The sequence below is a fragment of the Adiantum capillus-veneris genome, chromosome 26, assembly GCF_014529385.1.
Source record: "Adiantum capillus-veneris isolate H3 chromosome 26, ASM1452938v2, whole genome shotgun sequence".
NCBI classification, from domain to species: Eukaryota; Viridiplantae; Streptophyta; class Polypodiopsida; order Polypodiales; family Pteridaceae; genus Adiantum; species Adiantum capillus-veneris.
In genome coordinates this window covers 1,049,033-1,071,975 of record NC_140956.1, presented here as the reverse complement: position 1 = coordinate 1,071,975, position 22,943 = coordinate 1,049,033, and the positions used below count along the sequence as shown (strand labels likewise).

Here is a 22,943-nt window from a genome sequence, read left to right as displayed (position 1 = left end):
ACAGCATGAAGGCTCATCACGCAATATGGATGAGGATGTTTGGGAGGAGCTTCGGAATTACAAGAAGTGCCTCCTGCAAATGTTTGCGAAGCAGGGAAGAGATGTATTATTCATGGAAACAGCAATCAATCTAGCTCAACAGTGCCGTCACTGTCTGGTTGAATGCATTCCTCTACCCCCGGATGAAGCAAAACAGGCTCCTCTTTATTTTAAAAAGGTGTAATATGGTTGTCTCATCAAAATTCAGTCAAGAAAGGGCACTTCAATTGATTGTTTGCATATGGCTGACTTGTTTTGCATGGCTTATGCGTTAGGCTATCGACGAAGCAGAAGATGAATGGAGTCAGCATGATGCCAAGAAGCTCATTGACACCAGTGTGAAGGGTCTACGGGGAAGTATCCCTAAGAACTTTCCTTACTTCCATGTGGAGTTTGGATTGCGTGCAGGATATGTCCATGTCATTGACAATGAAAGGGAGTTCAGACGTGATTTTGGGCGCAATGTCGTGATTGGCATGCTCAAGCTGCCAGAAGAGGAAATGCATAGAAGGCGCAAGCAACAGACTTTTGACCAGCAGAAGGAGGCAGCCCTCAATTTTCAGAAAGATTGGGCTCCTTTTGATTGGACCAAAATGCTAGATTGATTGTAATCATCTCTGGAATGCAATTTGTGTGTTATTTGTGAACTGCATGCTGCCTGTGTGTGTGTGCGCGCGTGCGAGAGAGAGAGAGAGAGAGAGAGAGAGAGAGATGATGAAATGAAATGAAAAGTTATATTAGGCCAAAATGACCTACGAGGACCAAAGGTTACATCCATTTGTGAAACTATTACAATGTTTGGAGGACATAAAAATAAAAACAAACGAGGATGCCTAGAGTTGGTAGGTATGTAAGCCTACCTACATCCTCATCCTCATCCTCATCATCAACATCACATCATACGTATCATCTCAAAACATATGGAGAGGGGTACTATCACATGAGGGCCAATGAGGTGTATACAATGGTGATCATCTCATGAACTCTCATGGGTCTCTATGGTATGGCCTCAATGTGTTGTGTGTGTGTGTGTGTGTGTGTGTGTGTGTGTGTGTGTGTGAGAGAGAGAGAGAGAGAGAGAGAGAGAGATGAAATGCTATATTAATGTCTTCAAAAGGCCAAATTGACCTATGAGACCACTAAGTTACAACACGGTGGAATTTAGTACAATGTCTGGGTACAAAAGGTAAAAAGTGGCGTGTTGAAAAAAATATCTAAAATCCCTACCTACTAGATGGTAAGGTTTTTTTTTTTTTTTTTTTTTTGGGGGGGGGGGGGGGGGGGGGGGGCGGTCTCATACAATATCTGATACAAAGGTAGATAGATAGATAGAGAGAGAGAGAGAGAGAAGAGAAGAGAGAGAGAGAGATTGGAAATTGAAACAAAGGGGAGTTTTTACTTTAAAGCATGTGCGCACTCTATTTTTGGGTATGGTCTTATTGATCCTTTTTACCACAATTACTTGTCCCTTATTGTGTTGCACACTACTATGGATACATTCTAGCATCAATGGCATGATCAATATTGACAGGAATTCTTCTTTGTTATTGTTAAACCATTCAATGAGCAAGTGTTGCTTATAGTTGAGGAGAAAGTAAACTACACTAAGGATGAAGTTCTTGGGTAGAGTTGGTGGGAGTCCTTCAAATTTGTTGTTGAAAAATGTTGCCAATGAAGGCTAAAGATGACACAGGATCCATTGTTGCTCATACCTCTTTTCCATAGTTATCCAGATGATCTTATAAGTGTACCCATTATACACAACCATATGCAACATTCCTCATCAAATGGTGGAGTAACAAGCCAAAGATCATAGACCTCCCATGCATACTGCTAATCCATCATGGCTATAAAGTAACCATAGCATTGTGCAACACAATAACCAACGGTAGTGGCATTCAGGTGGTTTGATCCAAAGAAGAGTGAAACAAATGGAAGGTGGCCCTTATATTCAAAGCTCTTCATGTTCACAAATTCAAATTGTTGAAGAGAACAGAGACAGAGACATGTTGAAGGTCAAAGCTAAAGTGACCTAGAATATCAAGTCACAAGGGCTCTAAGGTAGTGGACACGAGGATCATGGACTTGATCAACATGATGAATCTACCACGGGTGATGGCCCCTTATCTTGCTAGCTCACTTAGTAGTGGTCTCACATTAACCATTATACACAGTTTGTTATTATGTTGTATTTTTCACTTTTGGTGTGGACCTTATCATCATTTTGAGCTATAAAGAAGCAACAGTTTTAAGTGTCCATTTCCCTTGTGTGCTCTCTTCGTTGCATAATGTGTGCTTGCAAGAGCTCAAGCTCTCTCCATCTCTCTCTTTACACAGTCTTGTAGCCAGATTGTGGCTAAGAGTTGTGAGCGATAAGGAAGAGCAACCAGAGAAGCGGTTGAGTGTTTCTCAGTCAACACCTATCACGGAGATCCACCTCGAGCATGAGCTCTACCCAAGTGATACCTGATCATTGTACGACGTTACAGGTACGGAGATATCAGAAGACAACAAACCTCAGTCGTTGAAGATGTTACCTTTATTTATTGGCAACCATGAAACGAGATCAAAGGTAAAGAAAATACCATCTCAATGGAAGGCTAATCCTAAGATGATGGATACCGAAACTCTTCATGAGCTGTTGTCATCCCCTATCCGTTGTATGTTAACTCTATCTGAGTTACTTCAAATAAAACCTCATCTTTGGGAAGAGGTGAGAAAAAATTTGGAGAAAATAGGGTTGGTAATTTTCTAAAAACATTGAATACCCAAACTTCAAAACAAACTAAACATGAGCCAGTGCCAGTGAACAAGGTAGGAGACTATTGTGAAGGTGAGGAAGGAAATAGGACCTTGCTTGTGGAGTACAAAGACTAAAATCGATAGCGATATTGGATAGTGGAGCCGGAATAGCCATAGCCACCAAAGCAATGTCGGAAAAATGGGAAAAACCTGCTCTCCGGAAACTAGAATAAAACTTCAATTAGCGGATGGATATCTGAAGAGACCTATTGGCATTTTGGAGCAAATTGTAGTAACCTCTTGCGGAATTGCATATGAACACACCTTCGCTATTATGAATTTCGATGAGAGCAGCAATTTTGATATCATATTGGGCAGACCATTTATGCGTCAGCTCAAAATGGTACAAGATTGGGGTTATGACTATATCTACAGAAAATCAGTCTCACGGACCATAGTTATAGAGATGTGGAACGAACCCCAGGGAAGGAACTAAACTCCATAACAGACCAAGAAGGAGAAATATCGGCTTGGCTACAAAACAAAGCTCATAATTGGACAGGAGAAGGTTCTGAGGGTGGTAGTTTGAAAAAAGAGGATTGCATTCATGATAGGTCAATACAAGACGAGACACATGTATCAGAGCCGTTTCTAGAAGAGAGGTTTGAACCTTTTGGATGGCAGCAGATACTTGCCACACTTGATGTGTGCAAGAATGAGGTGACCCTGACCGAATTCTGTGACGAGGAAGGATATGATATCATGCCATTCCAGATGATGGGTGTCAGCCTAAGTCCCTGACAGGGAAGGGGTTGCAGATTGTCGACGCATATTGGATGAGATCTCAGTAAGGGACCATGACCAAACAGATGAGAAAGCATTCCTTGACTCCAAGGATAAGCTGTTAGTGGACAACGTAGACAACAAGCTTTCGAGTAGTTCAGATCAGGACATCAAACGGAAGGATCGACAAGTGATTTACTATGATTTTTCAAACTAAAATCCTCAAAGACAGCGTAGATATCGGAATAAACGCATGAACAAACGAAACAAAACGAAAGAATATTCAGTATCTCTATTAACTGATAAAACACAGTACTTAAGGTTGGTTGAAGCAACCGATTACGTTAAAGATGGGATATCGAAGAGGTACTTGAAATCCGACTCAATCAAAACAAAATTGAAAAAGAAGAACAAACAAAAATCACAGATGGAAAGTCTTTCTGAAAAAGCAAGGAAGTTGTCTAAAACTGAGCGCAAAAACAAGTATAATGAATTGAAACGAGCTTTGAAAGAAGTTTGAACAACATAGTTGGAAACTAATGATGAATCAAACGATGATAAGTTTGATACACCATCCCACTACAAAAAGTACACTATTCAAGATAGAAAAATTGTGGTGCAAAAATCCAAACGAGACCCAAAAGAGCCTGAAACTTCATATGATGGGCCTGAAAAATCCAAATGGATAAACTTAGCAGAACCAAGCGAGGAACCTAAACCGGCATACATTGTCACGGACCTCACAGAAGAAGAAGAGCGACTTTTGATAGATACACTCAGACGGTATAAAGATGTGTTTGTTTGGTCATACAAAGACCTGAAGGGGATAGACCTAGAGATCCGTCAGCACACGATACCCCTTAAAAACGATGCAAGACCACACAGACAACGTCCTTATACGTATAATGAGACTTTTGTCAAGAAAATTAAGGAGGAGATAAACAAACTGAAGGATTCCGAGTTTATCTACGAGATTGAACACACTGATTGGGTGTCCCCGATTGTGATAGTACCCAAAAAGAAGCATGTCTGTGTAAACCTCAAACAGGTAAATGCCACCATCATCAGGGACAACTATCCACTACCAATAACATATCATGTTATTGAGAGAGTTGCGGGGAAGGGGGTCTATAGTTTTCTAGATGGGTTCTCAGGCTACAACCAATTAACCATCAAAGCAGAAGATCATCATAAGACACCTTTTGCAACGGAGTGGGAAATATTTTCATGTACGGTAATGCCTTTTGGCCTGACCAATGCACTTGCCACTTTCTAAAGACTAATGAGTCATGCATTCAAGGAATATTTGAGACAATTTTTAGAGATATACATGGATGATCTTTGTGCTCATTCTCACCTGAGAAGTGATCACATAACGCATCTAGAGAAAGTCTTTGAAAAGTGCAGAACTTATCGTATTTTCTTAAACGCTGAAAAATGTGTCTTCATGATAAGACAAGGTAAATTTTTTGGCAACATTGTGTCCAAAAGCAAGATTTCCACTCATCAAGAAAATATAAAAATAATTGTCGCACTATTGAGAGCAATGAAAATGAAAGAAGTGCAAGCATTTATGGGACATTGTGGGTACTACAGGCCCTTCATATACATGTATGTTGTAATTGCTAAGCAATTGCATGCCCTCATTGCTAAATTTGAATGGACAGAAGAATGCGAGCAGGCTTTTCACAAATTGAAGCAACAATTAATTTATGCTCCAATTTTACAAGCCCTTGATTGGAGCAAGTGTTAGGAAATATGACGTAGCTAAGTAGATAATTGAGTAGATTACTTAATGGAGAGAGATAATTTTCACACACAAGAGATTATAGAGTAGAGAGAGAGAGGATACACACGATGTATGTGGTTCACCCAATGTGGGCTACATCCACGGGAAAGCAACCACTTAATGGCTTTAGGACTTCAAACAAGAAGTAGGTTACAAAGAGATTATACCCTTAATAGAGCTCTTGCCTTGCTTCACTCTCACCACCTCACACCACCTTGTTGCATCAACTTCACACTATGTAATGTGTGTAGAAATGGCCTCCTTTTATAGGTCAAAAGGGGCTGCTCTATCTCATGAGAGGCAGCCATGTGTAGCCGTCCTTGTGTAGATAAGTCCAAATCGGACCCTCCAATCCGTCCATGTGTGGCCGTCCTTGGGAAGACAAGTCCGCTTTTGAATTCGGCCACCGGCCATCGGCCATTGACTTCCGACCACTGGCCACCGGCCATTGACTTCCGACTTCTGACCACCTACCACCGACCACCGACCACCAGCCGGTCGTTTTTTGATCACTTTTCGGCCGCCGTCCGGCCATAATATTCCGGAGAAAAGGAATATTCCGGCAGACAACAGGCTGGGCGTTAAAATTTTGGTTCCCGACGAGTGATTTTTATTCCCGGCGAGTGATTTTTCTTCACGTACGATGGCTTCTCCTCATAATGAGGTCTTTACAAATGTGCGTTTTTACCACAGAAAATTACAAGGGGTAAATCAGATTCAATACTTCACAGCAAGATCTCACGTTCATGTTGATGCAACGACATATGCCATATGTTGATGCAACGACATATGCCATAGGATGCATATTAGCCCAGCCAGGAGAGAAGAAAATGGATTTTCCATTTGCTACTCTAGTAGGAAGCTGAACAACACGGAGAAAAATTATACCACTACGGAAAGAGAAGGTTTAGGAATAATTATGCTGTCAAAAAATTTAGACACTACCTTCTTGCAAACTAGCTCGTTTTCTTCGTAGATCATCAAGCACAGTTATATCTGGTAAACAACTTCGCAACATTGGAAGGATTGTTCACTGGTTTATACTATTACTCGAGTTTGATTTCAAAGTAGTAGTAAAAAAGGGGACTCTACACACACGAGCAGATTATCTTTCAAGATTGTTCCATGGGGAAGCACCTGAAGGTATTGATGATGATCTTCCAGATTTGTACCTATTTAACATTGAAATGGTTCCGAGGTGGAGTGAAGAGATCATCCCTCTACTCACAATCGCATCATTACAGGTGGAAAGACAACCATCAATAATACATCAAACAAGAAATCTCTAGCTTTTAGCAGGACGATTGTACAAGCACGAAAAGGATGGGATTTTGAGACTATGTGTACAACCAGATGAATACGAATACTACCTCAAACAGACTCATATACAACATATAGGGTTTCACAATGGAGAAACACAAACCTACCAAAGACTAAAGAGACTACGAGTCTAATAGCAAAACATGGAAAACAACGTCCATACTTATGTAAAATCATGTGATATCTATACAAAGCAACCTCCAATGGAACATGCCACCCTGTTTTGAGTAGTACAAGCACCCAAATGGAGTACTCACATAATTGAGTACTTAAAAAACAAGACCTTCCCAAAGGGATGGGGTAACACGAGAATGAGAACTGTAGCAGAAGACGCAAAACATTATCTGCTAATTGCAAACCAACTATACCGGCAAGGGATAGACGAACAATTACGATTGTGTGGTACAGAAAGCGAATATTTATTTATCCTAGAACAAGCACACTCGGACCAGTCAGGGGAACATTTCTCTGCTAATTAAAATACAAATCTAGTGCTTCACTCAGGTATATGGTGGCCAACCCTATTCAGGGATGTAGAGGTCTATGTCAAACGATGTGATGAATGTCATCGCACAAAACCATCCCTATGGAGAGATGAAATGCCATTATGGCCAATGATGGGAGTACGCGCTTTTGCCAAATGGGGCATCAACTTTATTGGCCCCATCATACCTCCTGCATATAGATTGCATGCACAATACATCATAGTAGCAATAGATTACATGACTAAATGGACGGAAGCAAAGGCAGCGTAGACAAATGATGCACAGACTACGGTTCAATTTCTTTTTGAACATATCTTTTTCAGATATGGTCTACCCATTGAAATAGTGAGTGATATAGGAACACGCTTTTTGAACAACATCATTGAAAGCTTACTTGACGCATTCATGGTGATCCATCGCAAATCAGCACCCTTTCACCCACAATCTAACGGACAAGCTGAGAGCACCAATAAAATCTTATACACGATGCTCACCAAAATAGTTAGTGACTCAAGAAATGATTGAAATCAAAAGCTACACACTGCATTATGGGCTTACAGAGTAGCTTTTAAAAGTTCCATCGGGACCACTCCTTTTTCAATCAAAACACGAGCTATCAGAGAGACTAGACACCTTGGAACAATTAGATAAAACTAGAATGAGAGTGGAAACAGGGATACATGCTCAGAAAAGATAAATGAAAGTTTTCCATGATGAACATGTGATTAGCAAGGAGTTCCAAAAAGGGGATTACGTTTTGATGTATACCCTCAAACAACACTCCAAAAAATAAAAAAGCGAGGGATGAGGCCTTTTGTAATACATGATATATCACAAAGTGGTGCCATCAAGCTTGCAACATTGGCACGTGAGGAGATGCCTAATTGGATGAGTGGCTGCAAATTAAAGAAATATCTTCTTCCACTGACACCATAATAATTCCAAACAATACATGCCACAGATCAGCGCAGAAGTCGAGCCCATGACATTTGGGAACAAGAACAACAAGAAGCCAAAATCAGAATATTAAAGCGGAAGGAGTGGGCAAAACTTCAGAGAAATAACCAACAAAACAATTGTACCAATTCCCCTCCAATAGGATCCATACAAATGGAGGCTACCTAGTTAGGTGACATTGATCTACGCATTATGTTGCAACTTGCCGATGGCATCATCGAGCGTGCATTAGTGGATATAGGGGCAAGAGTGAATGTTGTCAACTACTCCACTTTCAGGAAATTAACAAAGGAAACTCTAACGTCAAATACTGTGGGGTTCAAAGTGGCAAACAAAGGCACAATGGACAGCCTGGGACATGTCAATTTTCCAATACCTGTTGATGGAACAGTTTATCCTCATCAGTTTCATGTAATCGAGGATAAGGATCTTAATGAAGCAGTTATTCTCGGAGTGCCATGGATGTGCACTTATCAAGCCACACCAAATGGGCGCGATTATACCTTGCAGATAAGGCAAGATGACAATCTTTCTCCACACCATTTATACAATCAGACTACGTATGGGAGCCTCTCAAATCCACACCTGCTCCAATCCAGCGATGTTCTCAAACAGTGGTCAGGAAAATCTGGGTAGAAAAGTCCATTATGCAAACCAATCAGGAGAAATTATGGATGCCCAAACGACATGGCAATGCAAGTCCACCTACGATGTATCAACCAAAACCCACCCTTGACAAACCACCCAAGGCTTTTGTCAACCAACCTAGGCTAATCCAATCTCAACATCGACAACCACAAGAAGTCAAGTGGGTATGGAAACCGAAAAAGACTCACTCACTCGTTGCCTCAACCCTGAAGTCCACATCAAAGCGATTTCAGTGACGACCAAAACAGATCCGTCAATCACAAGACAATGTAACTTCAAAACTCCTAGAGGCCACTGTCAAACAAAGAGCGCGTCTTCTACAATTACTTATGTTCGGTCCACATAGCTTTAACCTAACTTCACATTCAAAAGCCACTCAACTTATTGTTCAGAACCCATATCTTGCACAACACTTTGTTACCCTTGCATATCCTCAATTCGCATCATAGATCCACAATACATGGCTATGCATAGTCACATACTTCGTACCCATGCACTTTGACACATGTTCGTCTGTGATGACTCACTCTAGGAAGGGGGGAAAACGTAGCAAGATACTCATGATTTTGTCTTCTTTTCTTTTCTTTTCTTTTCCTTTTCCTTTAACAGTTTTGAGAGCTTTTTAACTCTTAGCAGGCATAACCATGAGCCATATTGACACCATCTAAATGCCCGGTTAAGAATATGTGTGTATGAGTGATTACACTAATTTTGGTAAAATTTTGGCCAACTAATAATAATTATAAGTAATTTTTCTTTACTAAAAAGCTAAAAATGCCAAATAATCAATAAAAATTAATAAGTTGAGCCAGGAAAGTCGGAATTGAACTTCAAAGCAAGGGCTTTGAACATGGCAAATATTGAAAGATTCGGCACACGACGGATTTTGAGCCAACTTCTACAGAATCAAAACTGCAGATTAAAGGCCATTTGTCGATCAAATATCATAATGAAGAATGGTTCAAATTACACGTGATATGAACAACAAGATATGATCAATGGAGGTAAGTATGAATGGGGTATTCCGGGTAGATTGGGAACATATAGCCAAATGGAGCAACATAAGCTCATTTGCATTCTGAGAGAGAGAGAGAGAGAGAGAGAGAGAGAGAGAGAGAGAGAGAGAGAGAGAGAGAGAACCACAGAAGCATAGGATTTTCCGCTTTGTTTCTGCCTGCTGCGACCACCTCGATAGCTCTTACTCCACCAGATTCAGCACATATGATCATTAACCCTACAAGAACATTTGTGTATGCTCCACATTGCACCAACATTACCAAAACAACAAATTAGAGCAGATCAAAGTCACAAAATCTGTAAGTTCTCAAGGTCAATGAGGGAGTTCAAAACTTACCCAAAACCAAAACCTTTTCACCAGTAGACCTTGGTAACATGCAAAATCATTGTGTGCAAAAACAATTGCAAAAGGTGGTGGAACATGGATCGCGATCCATGTTCCTCAAACCCTAAAATCAGAGAAATTTTCACAGTAGCATCCCCATATGCCCAGGAACAACCTCCACTAGTTGGAATTTCAAAATGCTTTCCAACATGGATCGCAATCCATGTACCTTGATGACAAAATCAAGGCAGGAGTCGCTCATTAGCTGGGGGATGCAAAAGTATAACTGACTATGCAAAAATAGTCACAAAAAAGGGTTTTAAAATCATGTAATCCTGATGGTTTGTTACCTTCAGTCTGCAAATGGTCATTTGGAAGTAATCAAAGAAAAAATGATTAGTTTTGAGCAAAAACATTATGGAGTAGGGTTAGGAGAAGGATATGAAGCTACCCCACTAGCTAGAGCAGCAATTGAAACATCTTGGGGCTTTATTCCAAAGCCAACTGAAACAAAAGGGAGTCCGAAAGAGGGTGAATCACAAGCATCAAGGAGATGTAACATTAAAGGTCTAGTTCTGGTCAAAGCAAAGCAAAAGAATACCTGCAAAGTTATGCAGATTGCCTGGATCAATTTCCCCCTTCAGATGGATCCAGAAACTGATGAAAGTTGGAGGGGAGATAGGCAAAGCAGTGATTTTAACACATAAATCATCCAGAATCAAGGCAATAACAGATGTCAGTCAAAGGAAGTGCCCAAAAGTGGTTCCAAAAAACCAATATCGTCAAGACGAAAAAACATGGCCATAAATTGGGAAATTGAGTAAACACAGGAAAAACATGTCCAAATTTGAAAATATTTCACCAGTGTGCTAGGAAGACCTATTGAAACATGTGTACAAGAGGTAGTCCCAAAATCCCTCCCAACATGGCTCGTGATCCATGTTCCTTTTTGCCTAACCAGAGGAAAATTCATATCATCTGGCTCAGAGTATCCAACAAAGCCTAGCCATGAAGTTTCAAGTCATTTGGATTTCAAAATCGACATCAAAATGCCAAATTTCTCTAAGTATGAGGATGATTTCTAGAAATTGACCTAAGTACCAAACCAATGATTCAAATCTTAAAATTTGTGGACCAAGGCACCATCTTGATGAGCCCTACCAGAAGGTATCATCAGATCTTCAATATTTTTCCAAAAGCAACCTCCACTAGTTGAAATTGCAAGATGCTTCCCAACATGGATCACAAATCATGTACCTTTCTGCCATAGTTCATCCATTATTTTATGCCCTTGTGCCTATAGTAATTCTAGATGCATTGGTGAAATTTGGTCAAATTTAGGGTAGTTTTGACAAAGTTATACTCATTTTTCATTTTATGGTCAAATTTGCGTTTTCTTCAACTTTTTGACAATTTTGATCAATTGCTAAATCATGTTTCCAATCTGAAACTGACCTCAAGATGCCTCGAAGAAAAGCACAAAGAGAGTGGGGAGTAGTTCCATATGAGATCATAGATATATCCTCAAATAAGAAGGCCCATATCACAGAACAGGTGCTCGAAGCAATACCTGCCAATATATTCCTCAAAAGATCTCAAGCAGTAGACGGAGAGATAGTAAAGACCACCATTTTTCGAAGGGAATAACATATCTATGAAAAGAGCTTGAATCGACAACTATAATCTCCGCTTAAATCGAATATCGTATGTAGCAGTTATAGAGGGCCAAAAATCATTAAGTTGTCCACCCCCTTTTTGGGAGGAAAAAGTGCATCCTTTGACCACTCTTACATCTCTCTTACACACCCACCATTCTTGCACACATGGCATGCACCTATTCATCAGAAGGTTAATCACCTCTATAATCTCATGGCGAATAAAGAGGCCCTCCTGGACCCCATCCTCTTCCTAATGTCCTTGTCGGATATTTTTGAATTCGATTCCGAATAGCACATTGTGTTCCTTGTCTCTTGCTCTACAATCTAAGTGTAATCATTCTCAATTATGCTGTGGTTCGCGGCGGCTTGTCTGTGAGCTAAATGCATTGATTTGAGGTCTTACATGGTTGTTTTTTGATGTTTTGACCTTGGATAAGTGTTTCTATGCTTAAGGGGGACCTTTTCGTGTAGTTTTGTTTCAGTTTTTTGCACATTTTTTGTGATGGATCATGATTTATGTACCTGCCCAGATGACTTAGAACTTGGTAGGATTGTGCCCTTAGGTGTTGTAATACCTCTCTTTAACTTTCACTGCATTCCAAATTCATTTAGATGTTGAAAAGACGTGATAACCTAGAGTGGTGAGATTGGACGTAGACTGATTTTCTGACTAAGAAGTTGTTGATTTGCTGTTGTCGTAGTATGAATAGGCCTCTGAGTTCACTTTGGTGAGATTGACACTCTCATTAAATCTCCGTGCCCCATCCCGAGTCGCTTCCTTGCATATTCAAGACATTATGTTAGTACAAAAAGCTATGCTACAGACGTCCGTCGTGGCGGCCCGCTAACAACCCCTTAAGTACACCTAGGGACCTCTAAATGTGCTCTACGGGGGAGGCCTCTAAGAGCGCTCCCCCATAGGGGCCTTGGAGGTGGTTGTGGAGGGACATCTCCGCATGGTGTGGGAGTTCCATAGCAATTGTGGAGAGGCTTCCATCGAGATTGATGGAGCTACCCAGAGTTTCACTGAGGGTGCCTCACCCACCCTCCACACCACCCTCTAGATTGCCAAGTGGCAGTGGTGATTGCATTGTCACAGGAAGATAAATTTGGAAACCATGCACCTCTCTACTAAATTGATGACTGTGTTGTACGCTTGCATTCATCCCTCTCGCGGCACTATAGTGGGAGTGCACCATAGTGTTGGTTGCTGTTGCAAGGTTGCAAGCGAACAAAGTATTTCTCTCTCTCTCTCTCTCTATATATATATATATATATATATATGTATATATATATATATATATATATATATATATATATCGCTAGCATCCCTGCCTTCCTCTATTCCTCAATGGCAAAGGCTTTTATGGCCCTGCCTCCATGCAAGTAGTTTCAAATGAGTTTGTGCTTTAATTTTTAGAATTGGATGCCATTATTTTGTTGTCTTTAGTGGTGAATCATTTCCATGATTTTGATAATGTAATAAATTGAGTTTGTGCTTTACTGACAAGAAATTTTTTTGTTATGATGAGTGTTTAAACATTTCTATGATCTCGATAAAGAAATCAAACTAAAGTAACTAATGTTATCTCTTCACATGAGTGTGTACACTCTTTTCGTTTGGTACACGGGTCATAGTTTTGCAAGGTTGTCTACACAATGCGATGGAGGGCTGCTGCATACTGACGTCACTAATGATCCTCTCCTTTTTTTTGCAATGATTCTCTCTATTTTTTTGCAACCAGGTCGTCTCGAGAGAGTTTATCAATGGATCTCAACAATGAATGGAGCAACGATGGCGAGGAGGTACCTTCTTCCATCCCACCAATGGAGTCTCTACTCGATGAAGCGATGCCAATGATCGAAGAGCTGGCATTGGTTATCCATCCAATGGCACCACAAAAGGGATCACCTCAAGAAAACTCCACCAAAATGGGGTATAGCTTGTAGCCACAACAAGGAGGATTGCCAATCGGAGGCCTAGGCGGCTCATATGCTTGGGGGCCTACAACAACACCTCCTTGATTGGCCTTCGTAGATAGTGGACTTCACCCTAACCCAACCATCAATCCTCTTGCCTTGGGTGCAACAAGTTCTGGTAAAACCATCCTTGGTTTCAATATCGCGTCCATTGCCTTCCACAATGTCATTGCCATTGTATGCACATCCAGCATCAGGTAGCAGGTTGGGTCCTATCGCTATCCCTAGTGATAGCAACATCTTAGTTGAGGGAGCACCAGCCCCTTCATTGACCCTACTACCAAAAATTACTGCACGAACTAATTGGCGGTTCCATGTCCATGCGATCATCAATTTGGTCGAGGCAAAGAAAGAAGTACAAGTATGCCAGAGTGAAGGAGGGCTTTATGAATGCACTCGTCGTCGCAACCGTTGGCAAGTGGTTGTTGAGACTTGTCAAGCACGAGGCGTCATGCATAATAAGGCCCAATGCAGCAAAGTGGGAGAAAGTACACTCCCTATTCAATAGGCTCAATGACTATGAGAAGAAGATTCCCTCTGGGTGTTCTAGTTACTGGCAAATGCGACACACAAAAGGATTTCCTATAGAAGACTTTCCATTCAAATTCTACAAACAAAATGCAGATGCTTTTTGGCAAGGACTGAAATGCCGACATTGGGGGATTGCTAGTTGACTCTATGGAGAATGACACGACGGCCCTAGGTATGCAAGTTCCAGTGAAAATTGGCCCTTGTTTTTTTTTCGCTATTGTTTTTTTGCATTGCTATCTTCACCCTAATTTCTCAACTACTTGGCCTGTAGGCAACAAAGAAGACAACCACACCATGCCTACCGACAGTGATAGCACATGCGAGCAACAAACACCACCTCGTGATACAAACAATGGTGGTGGGCCTAGTGATGCATCAACAAAAGAAAGCTCGGGAGGGATCAAGCAAAAGTGGCGCTTGCAGGTGAATGACAGCAACATCAAATAGCTCGTGGACTCGATGAAGAATTTGGCGATGGTGTTGTAAAGTTCAAAGGACCGAAAGGATTCACGTGAAGAAACTAGGAGAAGAGACTCTTGGAAATTGAGGAGGCGGGAAATGAAGCCATTCGTTCGACAGTGCAAATGCAATATGTGGATCCTTGAACTGAGGGGCCGACTCCAATACCTCCCTAGTGATACGGAGAGAGTAGTACTTGTGGGTAGCATTCCTAGGTGTTTTCTTATTTATCAATGCTTGCATTGAGTACTTGCTAGAGAACAAAGTGCATGACAATGGATGTGATGTTCACTTTTGGGATGCTCTTTAAATTGGACACTCCAAGCTTTTAGTTTAAGTCGGCGAGGCCTCGCGAGTGCATTTTTTCACCAAATCCAGCATGGAGGGGCACAAAAGAAAGCAGTATATAGCAAGAATCTCCAGCAAAAACCTCAGTGCAAAATGAGCTCCACAGGTGAAGATCGGAACAGAAAACAAATTTTTATGTAACAAAATCGAGTACCAAAAGGAGCACTTGCAGGGGGGTATTTAGAGATGATGTAGCCAACAAGGCTCGGGCGCTCAATCTGATGGTCCAGACTTAAGAGCGTGCTGTATAACCACTGCATTATGTCTACACTGATGCCTCAAAGATGGAACATAAGTGCCTTTATCTTTGGGGGTCGATGGGTCGGTAAAAAGGGACCCGTCTTTTAACTGGCATCTTTACCCTAGTGTGTTTTTGAATCATCAAGCCTACTTAATTTGCAAAGTTGCCAAATATTTTGTGTGACTGCTAAAGGTCAAATATTTTGTGTGTCTGTTGAATTCCCACACACTGTGCACCGTGCATTCTCTCTCTCTCTCTCTCTCTCTCTCTCTCTCTCTCTCTCTCTCTCTCTCTCTCTCTCTCTCTCTCTCTCTCTCTCTCTCTCTCTCTCTCTCACTCCCCCCCCCCCCCCCCCCCCCCCTCTCTCTCAATAACTAAATGAATCATTGGGAGAAATACTTAATATGTAAGGACAGTAATTTCAAATCTACAAACATTGATCTCTCTCTCTCTCTCTCTCTCTCTCTCTCTCTCTCTCTCTCTCTCTCTCTCTCTCTCTCTCTTTTATAGGGGTGCAAAGGGGACATTGGGAGCACCAAAAGAGGTAGGGACATTAATTTCAAATCTACAAACATTGATCTCTCTCTCTCTCTCTCTCTCTCTCTCTCTCTCTCTCTCTCTCTCTCTCTCTCTCTCTCTCTCTCTCTCTCTTTTATAGGGGTGCAAAGGGGACATTGGGAGCACCAAAAGAGGTAGTTCACCACTTAAAATTAAGGGACAATGACTTAACTATAGAAATGTTTGTGATATGTTGATTCTAAACACTTTATTGGCACCATGTTAGTAAGAAAATGAACATGCTCTCTCTCTCTCTCTCTCTCTCTCTCTCTCTCTCTCTCTCTCTCTCTCTCTCTCTCTCTCTCTCTCTCTCTCTCTCTCTCGCAGTGGCTAGATAAAGGTCCAAAGTGGACAAATATGGAGGCACTCAAATGAAACATTTCACAATGTATAGACAACAAAACAATGTCCATGTCAAATTCTTGATTACGGAATACTACAAACTAGTCCATGTGACCATCTTGCATGTAAGAGAGGAGGACGTCTCTGGTGGTCAATCCTCAGCAACCCCTACAGGTTGTGGAGCTTTCTCATCATCGACAATGGTATCATCATTGAACGGTACACCAATGTCCACCCATATGTTGTGTAGACTCTGGAGCAGGTGGCAATGACTTTTGGCAAGATCGCCACGTTTGGTTGTCTCACCCTTTGTTGTAGATAATCCCACATCTGTTTCAACCTACTAAATGCTCACTCTTCAACAATTTGTGTACTCAAAAGTTTGTAGTTGAACTACTGTAAGATATATCGCACTCTACAGTAGGAAATGGTATGACAAGCCATGGCAGGTTCATTGAACCGCCATCTCCTAGGATGTATTCTTGAATTCGATATGCTGCTCCACCATAATTTTCGGGTCATCGAGAATCACATTGGTTTGTGCTTTCCTGTACAATGATGAATTCCGTAGCACACGGATTTCATTGCAGACATCGGGTATACCACACATGACATCGAGGAAATGCAAGTTGTTGTTGACCATTGCATGCAATATCATAGAGTAATTACGACTCTTATCGAACCAATGTGCGTGTAGCTCACCATCTGCAAATTCCATGTTTATGTGTGCTGCATCTATTGCATTGCAACAATTGGGGAAGCCTTTCCTTGCTTCAAAGCCATCTTTCACCAGTTGCTTTTTCTTGTGGTGTGGTTGGCCAGCGAATGAATGTGCTCCCATGTCGCATCATGGCTTCAATGAACTGTCTAAAACCTCCACTAAGAGTGGATCACCCAAGACCATACACATTAGCAATGTTATGAACCGACCCTCCAATGCCGAGCATGTGTAGGGACAAAGCAACCTTCCTCTGCACAATAGGCACCCTTGTGGGCACTGTATCTACTATCTTTCAAGGAATTGATTTTTGTTGAAGGTCGCCTTGCACCAAAGCGCAGACGGAGTTGAAGCAGTTTTATGGAACTCGCAAGTTTTCCTTGAAGTGAATGTTGTCACCCTTTGTGTAGTCAAAGAAAGTATGCCAGAAATGCTAGATTTGAGGTTTGACATACCATACACCAACAATAGAACTCTTTCGTTGCCGATAGGATACCGCAAGGGCGATGATGTAATTGATCGTTGAAATTGTAGCTTCAATGATCGGGTCGTGGTCATTGCAAAGATCAGATCCACTGTCGATTGGGAGAAGACCATGTGTGGAGATGTTTGACACCCAAAAGTGCAATGCTAAAGAAATCACAATTATCGCTGTGCCAAGGACTTCATGCAAGGTGTCCATATCGCAGAATGGACCACCATTTACGGAGTGGGGGGGTCCTTCTGTGTGTGCACAAAAGCTAAGGTGAAGGCAAGCATGAGGGAGAGGAGGTTTTGTGACAAATGGGAATCATGCCCCTGGGGTGGGGACGAGCAAGCGTGATCAGAGAGAGAGAGAGAGAGAGAGAGAGAGAGAGAGAGAACGCGGGGGAGGGGGGGGGGGAAGGAAGGAGCTTCAGCGTGTGTCAGAGCTAGATATCTGTACACGAGCAAGAAGTACAAGAATTTATAAAGTAGAGAGAGAGAGAGAGGAGCTTCAACGTGTATGCGTGTGTAGGTACACGAGTAAGAAGTACAAGAATTTATAAAGTAGGATCGCCAATGAGGTTGATTGTCATGCCATACAAGGAGTGCCGATGAGGTTGGTTGTAACGCCGTAGGTTGGGAAAAAAAAAAAAGAACCGTGATGCCTGGAGTTAATGCAATTCACTCACTGTATGGGGCGCCGTTTACCAGATGGAGGGCCCTCCAAGGAAAGAAGGACCCCTACTGGACGTGCCTCCAATTTGGATATATGGGGAAGCGCTCTAAGTGACTACGTTGGGCCTATTACCTTAATAACCTTCATAACCAAAGGAGCCCGTTTTCAGCTCAAAGCAGTACCGCACCAACGTGGGACCAGTTAACACTACGAACGACCTTGCATTGTTTACTCATCCTGACAGTAAGATACATTCCATTCCAAAGCAATTTCGATCAAGCAATGGAAAACTTATCTTTTGCTTTGCTATAAGAGACTAAGTAGGTTGGCCGAGGCTCATGCCTTGTCCACGGTCACTAGTTGGGAGCCATTGAGTTGTCTGCAGGAAGGCGATGATCATGCCACATTTACACAGACGACTCCATGTTGAGTCACAGGCCTTGGCGATAAACAAGACCTTAGAAAATATTTCCATTTCCAAAAGTACGCATGAAACCCTAAAGCAATAATGTAATAAAAAATAAAGGTGTATGCTTTCTCTATCAATAATTGCCTGAATTATATATAATATTTTTTTTCTTTTTTTTAATCATGTTCAGAGTTGAGTAGAGGCCTTGCATTGTTTAGATTGATGAACAAAAGGGAAAAAATATACTCACCACTGTCTTTGCCCTAAGTTTTGTCGTTTTCACACTTAGTATCATTAAGAACAAGGCACATATAAGAAAAGGTTGTTACTATCTTTTCCCAAGAGATTGTCTTCTCTACCAAAAGTAATCTCTATCTAGCCTCTAGACGATTGTTGTGCAGCTTTTACCATATGAGTCGTCATATCAGGATGTTTGGCCTAGAGCATCAACAAAAACTTGTGCTTATGTTTGATAACTCTTATCAAAATATCATTGTGAAGGCTTTGAAAGAGCATTTTGAATTAGCAAATGGTAACTTCTCATTGCGTCCACTTACCTTGCTTGGTGAGCAAGTTAAACTAGAACTAGTATGCAATGATGCAAATGATTTGTTTTGCTTGTTAGATCATGAAGCCTCACAATTTTACAAGGTGCTTTATGATGAACATCAACACCTGCCAGCAACATATGCTGGCTCAAAAGAATCTCCTATTGATGATAATTGATGATGGCGGTATATGCATCAACGATGTCATTTTTTCTCTTCCTTTACAAAAAAAAAAATATATTGCACTCTCATTTGTTCAGAATGTGATTAAAGTTCTAGAAATGCCAACTTTCTATGATGGATATGTTGCGTATGACCTTCCTCCATAAAAAGATTATGTATGGGATGCAGAAGAGATTTAATGGGCATGTTCGGACAGAGTATGTAATGTGTAGCAATGATTTATTTTAGAGAACTTTTTGCTTTAGTCAGTGTGGAGGGAATTTAAGATGTACCAATGTGGAGTGTCCATTCTTCTAGGGAAGGAATCGATTTAATGAATCTCACTGGCATTTTTTCAAAGTGTACGTTACAATGCCTACTTGAAGGGCATTCGATGATCCATAGGACCAATGATAGCAAACCTGCCAGCTAGATTTATGAGCAATCAATCAGTGTGTTCATCAAATAGAAACTTTTTGATGCCACTCAATCAACAATTCTAGAAATGCAAATACCATGTCCAAAAATTAATAGAGATACAATACTGGAAAAGAGTGTGTGAAAATCATGGCCAATCTTTATTGACCTTGATGAAACTCTTGAAGATGGATACCACATACTAGAGTTTGTTACTATCACTACACCAATTTACAGTGTACCACATGTCAAGAAAAATGCTTCTGCCTCTATGAGTCTTTTACAGGAGAAGAAGGTGCCTCAAACAGTTTGGGCAATAAGACGCATGGATCCTGACAAAAAAATGACATGTTTTGGTGTTCTTCCTGGAGAAAATGTGCGTAGTGGATGGTTCATAAACAAAAATATGGATAATATACAAAATAGTGTCCTTGCACCTTGCTTTTGTTGGGAAAGGAGAAAATATCCCACTGTGGGGGCCAAACGAGGAGGAATTGTGGAGGGGTTGGTATGGTTTTGCTACGAGAGTAACACTCATGCTTGGAATATTGATGAGATGATTATTGGACCCCTTGGACCAGTTCCGAGGACGTGGGTTGTGGAAGAGGGAACCTACCCGCTTTCATGAAAGATTGAGATACTGTAGAAATGGATTTGTGTTGTAAGGCAATAACGCGACAATGCAATCAAATCCGCCCTACTGGGCAATGTGAACCACATCCCTTTTCGTGCTAAATTTAGAGATGGAAAGGATGTTAGATGGAGGTCAAAATTAACCAAAGACTTCAATAACAGGATATCATTGGGCCAAAGCATGCAAGCATAGCTAGTGAGAGAGGTTATATTGGTGCCTACTGCATCACATGTTTTTCATGTGAGCACACCTGGGTCCATTAAAAAAGGGGTGACATATGCTGTGACCATTACACACTTCCCTTGTTGTACTTGTGATTACACCTGGGTCCATTCTAAAAGGGGTGACATATGCTATGACCATTACACACTTCCCTTGTTGTACTTGAGAGGATTCCCAAAAAAGAGACAACCAACGTCTCAATAGGTGCCTTGCAAACACATGTACTTTGTATAATTTTGTGTCCTTGGGTTGGACTCTACAGCTCATGAGTTTGTGCACTAGGATATAGTAACAAACTTGGAGTTGCTCGAGGGATTGGGTGGGGCCAAAATTTCAGCATAGCATCGGTGTCTTGAGCTAGGGTTTATGATCCTCTATGAAGATTATATGTCCTTTGCAAGAGGGGTGCTTGGAGTTTTGATAGCCTATGTAGCTGAATCAGGTAGAATTTATATTGTAGCAGTGATCACCTTCATGCGCTAGAGTTTTGAATGCTCTATGGATTGGTCAATTTGTTCTACTTCTCCCACTTGACAATATGGCCGTAAGCTTAATTAAAAAAGCAAGTTGTGCTACAATACTCTTTACTTTTGCTAAAAAAATGACATGCTCCGTTTTTTTTGCTCGATGTATGGATTTTCTCAGACTCGGTTACCTTGACAAAATCAAGAGAAGTGCATCTTGAGGAGGAAACCACATAAATAACTCCAACTAGAGTCCCTAATGGGGGGTTATGAGGTTCGAGACACCCTAGCAAGAGAGCCACGAGTCATGAGAATTGTTGCAAAAACATGATGAATGCGACCATCTTAGGTAGCTAAATGTGTTTCTTAGAAGTATTATGGATCAAGAGATCCATATGCTCATGTCTCACTCTTCAAACAATTTTTGAGAGCTATTAAATGGATTGCGGATTTTCACAGACAGTATGAGCAATTTGGATTGAGATTGGAAGGAAAAACCTTGACATGGTTCCAAACCTTGCAGAGAGGTTATTCAAACATAGAGTAACTCTTGCATGAATTCATGAAGGAATTTATAAAAGGGAAATCAAGCATAATAGCGCATCCCAAAGCAATGTTTTCAAGCGAAAGGAGAATGAGAAAGTAAAGGAAGCTTTGTTTCACTTCAAACAATATATAGAGAGGTATCTTGTGAGCAAGTTACCACAAGATGAGAGGCTGTCAATTCTCTTGAAAGAGGGCTTGAGGAATGAGACTCTCAAGAAGGACATGTATTTGAAAGCATGCACAATATTTAAGAAAGTCATGAGAAAGGCTTTATATCTAGTTGACAATTGAAAGGCCTAGGAGAGGTGATCGAGGATGCAAAGAATGTGCCTAGTAGTACCTCTTCTAGATGAGTGAATCCATGATGAAGTGGAATGTTCAAAACCCTACCATGCCTAACATTGATAAATCGGCTGATGAAGTGGTAAGGAGGTGAAGTGCGCGTGCGAGTGTGTGTGTGTGTGTGTGTGTGTGTGTGTGTGTGTGTGTGTGTGTGTGTGTGTGTGTGTGTGTGTGTGTGTGTGCAACAATGGAGAAGAGAGGAGAAGAGATGAGACATAGGTTTGGGTGGACTCCAAACACAACAATGTTAGGGTTATGAGTCCTTATTCTTTTATGTAGAATGAATGGTCAGTGTTAGTTCCCGGTTAGTCTCCGGCCGCCCAACACTCAGAGTGGCACATTGGGCTTTACCACCCCAACAACCTCCCACTTAAAGGACAATATGCCTTTAAGTTGGGGTGATAATGTATATATACATACAATACAGGTAGACAATGACCATGATTATCTACCCAATGCCCATGAGTGCCCGACAATGTGCAAACCGCTCTGAAGGTAAGCCCTTTGTTAGAAGATCAGCAAGATTCTCAGTGGTGTGGAGTTTGGCAAGCTGCAATCGCTTGTCCTCAAGCACCTCATGAACGAAGTGATACTTCACAAGCACATGCTTTGTCTTTGCATGGAACACTGGATTCTTTGCCAATTTTATAGCACTTTGGCTATCACAATGTAACACATGTATCTCAACATTGATTCCCAAGTCTCCTAGTAACCGATCAAGCCATATAGCTTCCTTGCAAGCTTCTGAAGCTGCAACATATTCAGCCTCTGTAGTAGACAAGGTAGCACAATCTTGCAAACGAGATCGCCATGAAATTGCACCTCCAGTGAATTCAAAAACATAGCCTGAAGTGGATCTTCTCTTGTCCAAGTCTCCTGCATAATCTGCATCCGTGTAACCCATTACACATGCTTCCTTTCTACTAAAGAAAATGCACATGTCTTTTGTACCATTCAAATATCGCATAACCCCTTTCACTACCTCCCAATGTTTCTTGCTTGGATTTGACATATAGCTGCTAGCAACTCCCACTGCAAAAGCAATATCAAGACGTGTAGCAATCATAGCATACATCAAACTCTCAACTGCAGATGAATAAGGCACTTGTGCCATTTCA

At 41.3% G+C, this 22,943-nt stretch overlaps 1 protein-coding gene and 1 pseudogene across 7 annotated transcripts in view; both read left to right on the top strand.

Annotated features, from left to right (window-relative positions):
• Positions 1–979, top strand: part of LOC147422873 (uncharacterized) — a 97,289-nt gene extending 96,310 nt beyond the window's left edge. For 6 of the 7 annotated variants that reach the window (XM_086502054.1, XM_086502058.1, XM_086502057.1 and 3 more), the window contains 2 exons: positions 5–217; positions 315–979. In XM_086502054.1, coding sequence (XP_086358180.1) covers positions 5–217; positions 315–644 — 543 coding nt within the window. In that variant the 3' untranslated portion in view covers positions 645–979. The remainder of the gene's footprint in view (positions 1–4; positions 218–314) is intronic. The other variant, XM_086502060.1, reaches the window with a different exon arrangement.
• Positions 980–13,518: 12,539 nt separating this feature from the next.
• Positions 13,519–14,979, top strand: LOC147422872 (uncharacterized; annotated as a pseudogene).
• Positions 14,980–22,943: the final 7,964 nt, after the last annotated feature.